The 13042-nt window shown below is 40.1% G+C and overlaps 1 protein-coding gene across 1 annotated transcript; it reads left to right on the top strand.

The window, feature by feature from the left end:
- The first annotated feature begins 6822 nt into the window (after window positions 1-6822).
- Window positions 6823-7770, top strand: LOC143825906 (olfactory receptor 10A7-like). The gene has a single exon (XM_077314318.1). The coding sequence runs from the start codon at window positions 6826-6828 to the stop codon at window positions 7768-7770; it is 945 nt and encodes a 314-aa protein (XP_077170433.1). The 5' UTR covers window positions 6823-6825.
- Window positions 7771-13042: the final 5272 nt, after the last annotated feature.

Below are 13042 nucleotides of genomic sequence, written 5' to 3'. Positions count from 1 at the left end.
TTTTTTTTTTTACATCTGTCTTTAAGCGTGAAGATTTCCTGGAGGTTTTCTATCTGTCTCACCGAGTTCTACTCTTTGCTCCAATTCTTTTTCTCTGTCTCATGTGGCTTTCTTTCATTGTGGGTTCTCTGGTTCCCAACATAGTGTTATAACATAGTATTAATTGCTTAAGGTGCTTACATTGAATACCTTTCTCTTTCACTAGAGCAAAAGAAGAAGAAGAGGAAGAGTTGGCTCTTATATGCCGCTTTTCTCTATACAAAGTAGTCTCAAAGCGGCTTACAATCACTTTCTCTTTCCTCCCCTCACAACAGACACCCTGTGGGGTGGGTGAGGCTGAGAGAGCGCTGATATCACTGCTTGGTCAGAACAGTTTTCTCAGTGCCGTGGCGAGCCCAACGTCACCCAGCTGGTTGCATGTGGGGGAGCACAGATTCAGACCTGGCTCGCCAAATTAGAAGTCCGCACTCCTAACCATTAAAGCTCGTGGAATTCCACCTAGTGTCAATAGACACACAACTTTGATAGTTTTCGTGGCTGCCAGGATAAGAGACAGGGTATGTTAGGCAATATGGATAAAGGAATTTTTTTAAAAAAATCAATGTTTATTCTAAAAAATAAAATACTGCATTGGAGCCAGTAGTTGTTGATCAATATTGTAAATCATTCACATGGTTGTTTGCAGAACTGGAGAGGAATTCGACACTTTTGATACAGAAGCTCAGCATCTGGAATAGGAAATTTCTTAAAGTCTTCCTTGACCAGTGTCAGTCAGTCATTAATTTTATTGCCTTAGAGAATTGTAAAACATTACAAAACAAATGCACAAGATGTACAAAAACTCCAGCACATTCATCAGACTTTGAAATTCACATTAAGTTGTCAATAAAATCATAAGTCACAAATTTCACCCTGATCAGTGTGATATTTTCTGCTACCTGGATACATTTGTGAAAAGTCTCAGATTCTTGTTCAAAGGGAAACAAAGTTCCTGGGTTTAAGGAAGTGCAATTTACTAATGTCCCTTCTCCGTTGCCCTGCAACCGAACCTCATACTTAGTCATTTCAGAGTTGTTTAGCCACTGGGTTTCTCTCAGTCTGTAGACCTTTAATAGCATTAAAAGAACAATATAACTTCCAACAAGTAACCAGACATAGCGTACAAAGAGGTTGCCCCAGAGAAAACCTTCCAGCTTCCGGCAGAAAACTCATTTGACCATACAGGTAATTGCCAAGACCTTAAGCTTGATCCTGGATTCTACTAGTAACCATTGCAGCTGTTGGAAGACGGGCCAGATTTGGTCTCTCCAAATTGTTCCCATGAGAACCGTGGCCACTGCATTGTAATAAACAAGTTGTTGGCGCTGTTTTTTGTGAACAGTACAAAATTGCATTTTTTGGCAATTCACATTGGAGAAAGGTTGGGATCATTGGGATCTCTAATTACTAAATGTTTATATTTTAAAACATCTAAGAGCTTCAAACGTTTGTTTGTTTTTTCTTTTCAGGTTTTTTTTTTTGGAGGGGGGATTGGCTCAGAGACTGGCTGTGACTCCTTGGTGATGCCTGTAACAAGCTATCTTTGTTGTAGCATCTTTCCTTCTCCCATGGGAAAACTGATAATGCAGACCTCTGGAACTTGAATAACTCTACTTGGAAGTTAATTAGCTAAGTTATAGCAAAGAATAATTATCACATGCATAGAATAGCACCATTGGCACATGATAATTTAATGACTTTGGGATCCATGCAATAAATGCTATCTTCATCAGCAGTTACCACTTCATCAACAGTGACCATACAACACCTCTGTCCTACTAAATATCCCTATTGGGATCCTAATAGGAAATGCCTGTGGCAGTATCAGCCCTACATATTGTGTTGCATCTTGATACACAACTATTCATCCTATGTACAGTGAATAACCCACCATATTCTTGCCATCATTAATTATGGCCTAACTAATTAGTTATGGCTCTAACCACAGTTCACTCAGTTCCATGTTGTCAGATCCTGGAAACTAAACAGGGAAACCTCCAAGAATACCAAGTGTCAGAATCCTGGGTATACTGTCATGTGTTGTTCATTGGTCTTTTTAATTGATGATTGAAATGGAATGGTTTGTCTGACAAGTGATATATCACAGTGCTGGGTCCCTTCACACCTCAAGGCCTCATTCCCTAGTTATCGCTGCTTGCTTTCCACACTATGGCCATACTCCTTTAGCTAAACCACCTTCTGCACTGGGTACCTTGATTAGGATGATTGTTTTGACTCCTTTGAAATCCAAGTCATCGCCTTCCCATGGGAGGGAGGGGGAAGGGATGTTCTGGCAATTTTATATCTGTGAACCTCTGCTGCTGTCTTTAGTTCTGCCTTCAAATGCATTACATGCTGTCTTCTTCATAATAAAGTAACTTTCCAAAATAGAAGTTTTCTTGTTTTCAAGTCTGGAGTTCTGACACGAGGGACATAACATAGATGGAGACAATGGCAAACCACCTCTGACCATCTCTAGCCTAGAAAATTCTATGGGGTCACCATAAGGAAGCTATGACTTCATGGTACTTTGTACTATCAAGCAATACAAAGTATTTTTGCATCACATTCTGAAGCAATATGAAGCAGGGAAAAAGATGCTACTGAATGTATCTGACCAGTGGTGTCATCTTCTGAGCAGGACCATCCATGAAACTTAGTGTACCTAGTTATTGTCTAGGCCAGAGGTAACCAAACTGTGGTTCCCCAGTTGTCCATGAATGACAATTACTGCCAGGGGCTCATAGTAACAGTAGACCATAGACATCTGGAGAGCTACAGTTTGGCCACCCCTGGGATGTCAGAGGGAGAGATGGTTCAGACTTTCTGTTGGCAACCAGCAGGACCAAAGAGGGCTCCTGTCCCTGCGTTGTCATGAAGGTGCATGTCATGATCAATGGTGGTACTGACTACTGGGAAATATTTAGCCTGTCTGATTTCCCTTACCTACTCTCATGAAGAATAAAACTATGAAATGGAAGAAGTGCATCTACCCTGGGTTGGTGCTGGAAACTCATCAAACATAGACCCTTATAGGTGTAATGAGACTGCTGTACTAGGTGCCTTCTAACTGTATTGTAGAAAGTAAATATTGTGGCACTCCATTGTAGCTAAGAGTTAATGTAGATGGAAAAAGTTGGCAATTCTCAGATGTTTCCTGTACTGTGGAATAAATCTATTCCTTAATGATATATGGGTCCCTTGGGATTGATGCAACAAAACAACATTGATGAAGTTCTCAACACAAATCAGACGGTGTGTGATCACACCATGACTTTTACACAGATCTTCCTGAAAGTAGCAGTCACGCTGCCTTTAAGCTCAATCACAGTTCATGTAGAATAAGACATTAATTTTCTTCTCTGCAACAACAATTCGCTTCTATTGAAGTTCATACCTTCTGAATTTTTGAGGTAGGTGTGGCATTCCTTAAATAGAAGACCTGATGTGGAGTTTTAAGTACTCAGGAAAGAAGATGTTCAAGCAGGGAAATAGTTTAGCTGATAATACTTAATAAGTAGTGTTACTTTAATGTTAATATTTGTTTCAAAAGGTATAGACTATTTTTCTTAGAAGACACTCCAGTTGCTTACACATGGGACCATGTTGTAGACATATTACCATTGCAAGTACAATGCAGCATCTGCATGGAAGAATTATTGATTTTCCAATCCCCTCATACTTGTAAAGCTTCAAAGGCTCTCTTATATGAGGCTCTTTAGCAGACAAATCCAAAAATACAATGGGGAAGTCTGGAGAGTGTCCATATACCTGAAGGAAGCCCAATGCAAAGTTGTAGAAGCAGTTAGAACAAGTGCTCTGGTCTATCTAAATGTTTTGTGCCTAAGCAAAGGAACTGCTAGAAGAAATCTCCATGAGGAAGGGTCATACATTCTTTTCTGTTTTAGTGAGTTTGTTCTGTTGTCATTATTTGACCTTATTGATCTCCTACATTTACAGTGAGGACAGGTCACAACTGAAGCTACTTAACAAGCAATGGAATAATTTGTGTGGAAATGTCTGATTCCAGATTCTGGAATTCATTTGTTGTAGCTTGTTATGGAATGATACTGGTAAAGGTCATGGGCAAGGCTGAATTCCTCATGCTGATCCATTGATGGTCCAAGGATTGGGATAGCAATGTCTTTTCCACCCTTTAGTAGGTTTTCTGTTTCTTATCTCACCTACACAAAGTAATAATGTAGGATTTTTTTACCATTAATGGGATAAATTAAGAATACTGTGGACCTCATTCAGACTGGAACAAGATTTTATTATTGTTTGTTCCTGGGTTGGTGGAGAATTTCATTCAGCTTCATTGCTACACTCATTAAATCATAATGGTCTTTCCAGTGGGTTGCGTTTGAAACATAGGGTGGACCATTGGCAAGCAACTTGAGGCATCTACAAATATAACCATGCCATCACTAACTTCAGTGACCAGTTGGGTGGGAAGAGGGGACATCTTTAGTACTGAGAAGTATCAACCAAGCCCTTACACACTTTAACATGTTGGAGAAGGAAGATGAGACATATAACCTCTCAGAATTGTTTTGTAGGCAGGCTAGGATTTCAAAGGTCAGTATTAACACTGGTTTACCTTGAAAATAGTGTAAGTTTACCCAAAATACTGGTTTCATTTGCTTAGGCAGACCTGTTAACTTACAACACACATTCAAAAGTTATGGATTGGGGGAGGTGCTGCTATAGATCAGCCATTGCTAAAAGCCTAGTTACACCCAGATGCTTGTATCTCATGCAATCAGACATTTTTTGTTGGATCCAGTCCATTGTATCTCTGCTGTTGGTTAAACATTTCTTCATGTATAACTTCAAAATCAAGTCACAAAATTATGTGAATTTTGTACATGCCATTGTTCCATATTCACATGGTTACTTTATAAATCATATTAAAGTTCCATGTGTTGCTGGAGTCGCTGTATTTCTGGTTGTGGGAAGTCCGTTTTCCTTCCCACACAGAAATCACTGTAGGGTTGTATAAGGAATCATTTTATGCAGTTTAAATGAGTGTGGAGAATGTGTATCAGGGTTGGCCTCCAGGTGGGGCTTGGAGTTTTCAGAGGTAGTCAACAGATCTCTAAATCACGATCAGTTCCTCTTGAGGAAATGACAGATTTAGAAGGTGGCCGTGGCTTCTTCACATAATCGCTAAATTCTCTCCTCCGTTCAGAACATCTGCCCTCCCAAGGTACTGCTCCCAATATCCAAGAATTTTCCCAGTCAGACCTGGCAAACATTGTGTGTGTGCAAACCAAACTATTCATCCACCAGCGACAACATTTTTATTTTTCTCTATCAAGAAAAATATCCCATGTTTCTTCCATTGAACTCGTGGTATAACACTTCTTGGATGATAGTATTAATTTAAGATGCTGTTCCTTAGACCTCTGGGACAATCTGTAAGCATTGAGGACATTGAATCTGCATGTATATAATGATAAATTAGAGAGAGAAATGAGGAGGAGGAGGAGAAGGATGATGATGATGAAGCTGACGATAAATATTCTGAGATATTTTTCTGAGAGTTTTCTGAGATATTCAACACATGTCTATATGACAGAGATCAGTTCCTCTGGAGGAAATGACAGATTTGGAAGTTAACCAGGGCTTCTTCACACCATCACTAAACTCTCTCCTCCCTTCAGAACTTCTGCCCTCCCAAGATTTTGCTCCCAATATCCTGGAATTTTCCCAACCAGACCTGACTACCATTGTGTGTGTGCATACTAAACTATTCATCCACCAGTGATAACATTATTTTTCTCTATCAAGAAACAAAAATCCCATGTTTCTTCCACTGAACTCCTGGAATAACACTTCTTTGATGTTATCATCATAAGATTTACTTACAGTCATGGACCATCGAATAAAAAAAACTAAAAGTATAGATTAAAATGACTTAATTATTAATACACTATAGGGGATGCAATATGTGTCAGTGGTTTATATGTAGCGTTGGACCAGCTCTTTCTTATTTTCATAGCTATCCAAATAGACTTAGCAATTGTTTTTGTAAGGTCCTTGTGTCTGACAGTATTCATTTAAGATGCTGTTCCTCAGACCTCTGGGACATCCTGTAAGCACTGAGACCATTGAATCTGCATGCATATAATGATAAATGAGAGCAAGAGAGAGATGATGGTGAAGATGACAATAAATATCCAGTTGTCTCTACTTGTCCTTCTTTACAAATACACCTACAAACCTGCACTGGTAGCTCTTTAAACTTTCCTTCCCAAAAGGGAGAAGTCTCTGCAAAGTTAAATGTGCTGAGAGACAGTTTCTGCTCAAGGTTCTGAATAGATTTGACAAATCCTAATTTGAACAGAATTCACAAACCCTAATATAACATTCTAAGCAAGCCCATTTGGGGGTGGAGGCAGAAGAGACGTTGGGCTTCAAAGATGGCCTCTAGATAATTGCAAATTTCTTAATTTTTACCAAGGTTTTTTAATGCAGATAACATGTTGATACTCATTTAAAATGTTATGACTGAGTGTCTAAAAAGCTGGAAACATCCGTGGGAAGCTCTGAACATCTGAGAGGCTGGAGTCTAACAACCGATAGCGGGATTTTATATTATATCAACAGTAAGGAGTGGAAAACAAAGCACAGCAAACATGGAAGAATAAAGTAAAGGAATGGGGTGTGGGAAAATTATCTCACTCGTAGAGTTATATGAATATATGACTAACTTTCCAAATGCATTTCCTCTTCTTCCTCACTAGATCTTCTCACTAGATCTTCTCACAGACTTTCACAGAAATGAAGTGGAGAAACCAAACTTTGGTGAAGGAATTCATCCTGATTGGATTTTCCAGCATGCCCAAAGGAGAGTTACTTCTGTTCCCTCTGCTTTTGGTCATTTACCTTGCTACAGTAGCAGGAAACCTCCTCATTATTTATGTCATCTTGGTGGATGCTGCCCTCCAGTCACCCATGTATTTCTTCCTGAGAAATCTGGCTTTCATTGAGATCTGCTTCACTTTGGACACCGTCCCTCAAATGCTCATTAACCTGCTGGTGAAGGAAAAAAGTATCTCCTTCGTTGGCTGTGCCATTCAAATGTGCTGCTTCTTCTACTTTGGATGTGCCGAGTGTTTTATCTTAGCTGCAATGTCCTATGATCGCTACGTTGCCATCTGTAACCCGCTGTACTATGCTACTGTCATAAATAGGACCTTCTGCTACAAGTTGCTGGGTGGAGTCTGGATGATTGGAATTCCAGTTGCACTGCTACAAGCAGTTTGGATTTTCAATCTTCCTTTCTGTGGGCACAATAAAGTCAATCATTTCTTTTGTGATGCACCACCAGTGTTGAAGCTAGTCTGTACAGATACCTACCAATATGAAATGCAAGCCATAGCTTCCACATTTGTGTTCCTTATGTTCCCTTGTATTCTCATTCTGATCTCCTATATTAATATTATCTCTACCATCCTCAAAATGCCTACAGTAGGGGGTAGAAGAAAGGCCTTCTCCACTTGCTCATCTCATCTCATTGTGGTGACTTTGTTCTATGGAAGTGCCAGCCTTGTCTATCTAAGACCCAAATCCAACTATTCACCTGAAATCAAAAAAATACTGTCTTTGTTCTACACAGTTATTACTCCCATGCTAAATCCCTTTGTCTATGCTTTGAGGAACTCTGAAATGAGGGAATCCCTGAAAAGAACTCTAAGATGGAAAGTCTTCTCACCAACTACATAATTTTTTTTTTTTACATCTGTCTTTAAGCGTGAAGATTTCCTGGGGGTTTTCTATCTGTCTCATCCAGTTCTACTCTTTGCTCCGATTCTTTTTCTCTGTCTCATGTGGCTTTCTTTCTTTGTGGGTTCTCTGGATCCCAACATAGTGTTATAACATAGTGTTATTTGCTTAAGGTGGTTACATTGAATATCTTTTTCATTAGAGCAAAAGAAGAAGAGGAAGAGTTGGTTCTTATATGCCCCTTTTCCCTACCCTAAGGAGGCTCAAAGTGGCTTACAGTCACATTCCCATTCCTCTCCCCACAACAGACACCCTGTGGGGTGGGCGAGGCTGAGAGAGCCCTGATATCACTGTTCAGTCAAAACAGTTTTCTCAGTGCCGTGGCGAGCCCAAGGTCACCCAGCTGGCTGCATGTGGGGGAGCGTAGAATCGAACCTGGCATGCCAGATTAGAAGTCCTCATTCCTAACCACTAAAGCTGGTGGAATCTCATCTAGTGTCAATAGACACATGTAGAGGCAACTTTTCCTGGCTGCCAGGAAAAGAGACAGGGTATCTTAGGCAATATGGATAAGGATTTTTTTTAATCAATGTTTATTCTAAAATATGAAATATTGCATTGGAGCCAGTACTTGCTGATCAATATTGTAAATCATTCATTTGGTTGTTTGCAGAACTAGAGAGGAATTTGACTCTTTTGATACAGAAGCTCAGCATCTGTATTAAGAACATTCTTAATGTCTTCCTTGACCAGTGTCAGTCAGTAATTAATTTTATTGCTTAGAGAATTGTAAACCATTACAAAACAAATGCACAATATGTATAAAAACTCCAGCACATTCATCAGACTTTGAAATTCACATTAAGTTGTCAATAAAATCATAAGTCACAAATTTCACCCTGATCAGTGTGATATTTTCTGCTACCTGGATACATTTGTGAAAAGTCTCAGATTCTTGTTCAAAGAGAAACAAAGTTCCTGGGTTTAAGCAAGTGCAATTTACTAATGTCCCTTCTCCGTTGCCCTGCAACAGAACCTCATACTTTGTTGAGAGTTCATAGAATCATAGAATTCTAGAGTTGGAAGGGGCCATACAGGCCATCTAGTCCAACCCGCTGCTCAACGCAAGATCAGCCCAAAACATCCTAAAGCAGTTGTTTAGCCTCTGGGCTTCTCTCAGTCTGTAGACCTTTAATGGCATTAAAAGGACAATATAACTTCCAACAAGTAACCAGACATAGCATACAAATGTATTTATTTATTTATTATATTTATATACCGCCCTCCCCGAAGGCAGTTTACATAGGAACAAAGACCAATACATAAAACAGTCTATAAACAAGTGAATACCTTACAGTAATAATACTAATAGTGGTAACCATCTAACAATATAACAGTATAAACAATATAAACACTACAAAAGTGCAACAATGCAAACAGGTCCAGAGCATTGGTGGAATTCTGAGGGGGGACAGGGAGGGCAGGGGGGGCAGGGGGAAAGGAGGGGTCCTTCAATCACTGTTGATTGCCCCAGAGAGGTTGCCCCAGAGAAAACCTTCCAGCTTCTTCTTCAGCTATCACAGCTGACCATCCTTTAGCAAATAAGTGAAACAGTTTTGACATACTAGCAACTTGCCATGGAAAGGATCTCAGTTCTTGAGTCAAGATGCCTGATTGAACCCCCATCCTTTCTCCTACAGGTCTCTCCCGGCTGTGGAGGTCAGTGGAGCACAGTGTGTCAGTATTGGTTGGGACTTGGTTGGGAGCTTGGCCATCAGGTTGATGTACTGCCCACCCAATAGGCCACCAGATGCCATGCCAAGCCTACTGGTGGCAGCAGCCACCTGCGTATTGCAGATTCTAAGGCTCTTAATCCTAGGGGACTTCAACGTTCATGCTGCCCCCAGGACTTCGCTTGGACCTGCTCTTGTCCATGGCAACAATAGGGCTCTCACAATTTGTTTCCAGGCCCACCCATCAGGCTGGCCACAACTTGACTTGTTCTTCGATGCTGGGGTAGAAGCGAGGCTGGAAGTGGCCTTAGCCATACTATTATTCCCTACGGGCCCGGCTCAGGATACCACCCTCTCCCCAATTGGTTGTTGGGTATATTTTTGCCCGCCCATGGAGACATATAGATCCAATTGGTTTCCGGAATGCACACATGCACAGACACAGACAAACAGACACACACAAGCCTTTATTAGAATGATAAAAGGGACAATATAATGAGTAAAACCATTATAGTCATGTAGAAATCAGAGGATGACAATAAAATTAATAGAACCATTATAAGGTAAAAGTAACAGTATCCCCTGTGCAAGCACTGAGTCATGTCTGACCCTTGGGGTGACGCCCTCCAGCGTTTTCATGGCAGACTCAATACGGGGTGGTTTGCATTATAAGTCAGCAAAAAAGATGAGGAGAAACAGCAAATGCAGAGAAGTCAACAAGAATAACCAGATATTTCACTTTAGCTCTAACACTCAATAGCATGAAATATCCCTAAAATATTCTACAGGTAAGCAACATTTCTTAGCTGATTAAGATGCTCCCTTTAGATTTACTAAGAAGATCAGCAAATTCTCTTCATTTAATGCATTAAAGGTAAAGGTAAAGGTATCCCCTGTGCAAGCACCGGGTCATGTCTGACCCTTGGGGTGACGCCCTCCAGCGTTTTCACGACAGACTCAATACAGGGTGGTTTGCCAGTGCCTTCCCCAGTCATTACCGTTTCATAGAATCATAGAGTTGGAAGGGGCCATACAGGCCATCTAGTCCAACCCCCTGCTCAACGCAGGATCAGCCCTAAGTTTACCCCCGAGCAAGCTGGGTACTCATTATACTAACGTGTAAATTATAGAAATAAACAATGTTCAACTTTGACGTTTAACTACATGCATCCTAACAGCAGCTGACAAAAACATTCCCACCCCCTCAATCAATACAGGGTTCTGGCTATACATTAAAAACAGTATTTTAGCCTGGTCAGGAGACCTGGTGCATCTAGTTAAAAAGGAATATAAAAATTTAACTTGAATCCCTTCATAAAATGGACAATCCAATAGAACATGCAAGACAGATTCAATACAATTCAGTTCACATGGGCAAATTCTATTTTCATAGGGAACATTATTGAATCTCCCAGTTAGCAAGGCAGAGGGAAAAATATTTAACCTTGCTAACATAAAAGCCCTTCACCATTGTGGATTAATTAATTGATAAAAATACAGGGCTGTAAACTCCTGTCTAGGTCGAATTCCTAGACTAAGTGGGGAGCATGTCTTATCAGCTATGCTAGTTAATTCTTGTAATTCAGTATCCAGAATTCTGCACTTGATTTTCCTACAAGCAGACCTGAATGATTCTAACTATAAAGTGTCCAAAGGTATTTCGATTGTTCTTATTTTATGTTCAGCCATTTCTATCCAGTTGGATTGATTTTCTGTGAGCATTAAATATGTAAGGCTCATTGTTTCCAACTAAAAAGCAAGCAAAGCCAAAAATTTAATGGTTATCAACCAGGCTTTAGTAGCCAAACATATTTGATTAAGTTCCAGGCATAGCACTGCATATGGTACACTGTTTGGAACACCAAAAAATTGGATTGCACATCCTCAAGATCTTGAATGAGTGCATTGATCCATATTGGAATTCCATATAGCAGCTGGTGGCAAGACTTGGCATTAAAAATCCTTGGTGTTACAGGAACATAGACCATTTATTCACTGGAGATTTCATGCCAGGCTGCATGAAACTTTTACAATTTCTTATGAACAATTTCCAATAAACCTTCCCCTTCTTCTGCGTCAGGATAAAAATCACTGTTGCAAATTCCGCACAGGCGGAAAAGTCAAAGAGGGCGGTCATATGGAGGCGGGGCTAATCACCACTTGCACATGATGCAGCCACCATCGGCTCCTCAGTTGCCCCAGGCTAAGAGAACACAGACTCTAAGGGTTAAGTGGCTAGCAGTCTTTTCAGTGGTCTGTTTCACTTCTCATGACTTCTAAGCAGAGAGAGATGAAATAAATCAGCTTGAACTGGCCGGTTAATTCTGGGGCCTTTGGTTTGATTCTGAAGTAAACCAGGGATTTCTAGTTTGTGCCCATTCCTATTTGTAAACTCTCCTTCCACTAATAAGAAATGTTTTGGAAACAGCCATATTCATAAGGGAGAGGCCGTTTCCTTCCCACAGTTGCACTCTCCAGGTGACCTCCTACATTTGCTGGTATGTCTCAAGAATTACCAGGCACTTTCAATAATCATGAAAGACAGGGGAACGTTTAAAATGATGAAAACATTCATTCATGTTTATAAATTTTCATTTACAGATTATTTTATTTAATAGTAATATTACTCATTGTCCAGGAGGGCCTTCTTGTATGAAAAGGCAGTAGGATCAATAGGATAATAAGATGGTCATCAGGTAGACATTATACTTTGCTTGAAATTATGAAGGAATAAGCATTTTGAGTCTAAGATATTGCCCCACACTATTAATTCTCAAAACAAATCTGGAACACTGGAAGCAGTGTTGAAGGAATTTGGGATGTAGTTGCCAAGAATGTGATGGGGATAGCTTTTCCTTTTGGCAATGTGAAATGGGAATATGGTTTGGTGGCAGATCCTCTGCAGTATGTGCAGAAAATCCCCTGGCTCAGTCTCTGGTTAAAAGGAAGATAGTTTCTATCTATTGTTTGAATCCCAGCCAGGGGTACCAACATCCACTTAGCCATGAAACCTGGACCAGTTGCTTTTCTCTATCAAACTATCTATCCAGGGATGACGTTGGGGCTAAAGTGAAGAGGTGAGAACCTTGAATCCTAAGCTAATTGAATGAGGGGTAGGATAAAAATTCAATAGAAATATAGCATGTTTTTCGCTTGGGGTGAGCAGTAAAAGTAAACTGGTATAGACTGGTAGGAGGTCCTGTTCAGAAAGAGGCCAAAATAGTTCCACCTATCTTCTGCTTTAAAGCTGCTGAATGAGCCAGTGGTAGTAAGGAACATTCGTTACATTAACCTCTGCCAATTGCTGAATTGTGTTGTCTTTGTGATGATATTTACAAGGTTCACAGTAAAAAAACAGCTAACGACATTAATAACGGTAAATGGAAAAAAAAAGATGTAGCACATAATTCTCACAAAATACAAAGTCAACTGCAAATAAATACCTTCACGATAAAGGTATGTACAGACTTTATTTGTGCAATGCCGTCTTTCATCAAGATGCTTTCAAAAGCCTAATCATTGACCAACTGTAACCAAAA

The sequence above is a fragment of the Paroedura picta genome, chromosome 16 (assembly GCF_049243985.1).
Source record: "Paroedura picta isolate Pp20150507F chromosome 16, Ppicta_v3.0, whole genome shotgun sequence".
In the NCBI taxonomy this organism is placed as follows: Eukaryota; Metazoa; Chordata; class Lepidosauria; order Squamata; family Gekkonidae; genus Paroedura; species Paroedura picta.
Note: the sequence above shows the minus strand (reverse complement) of the source record. Positions and strands in the feature narration are given on the sequence as shown.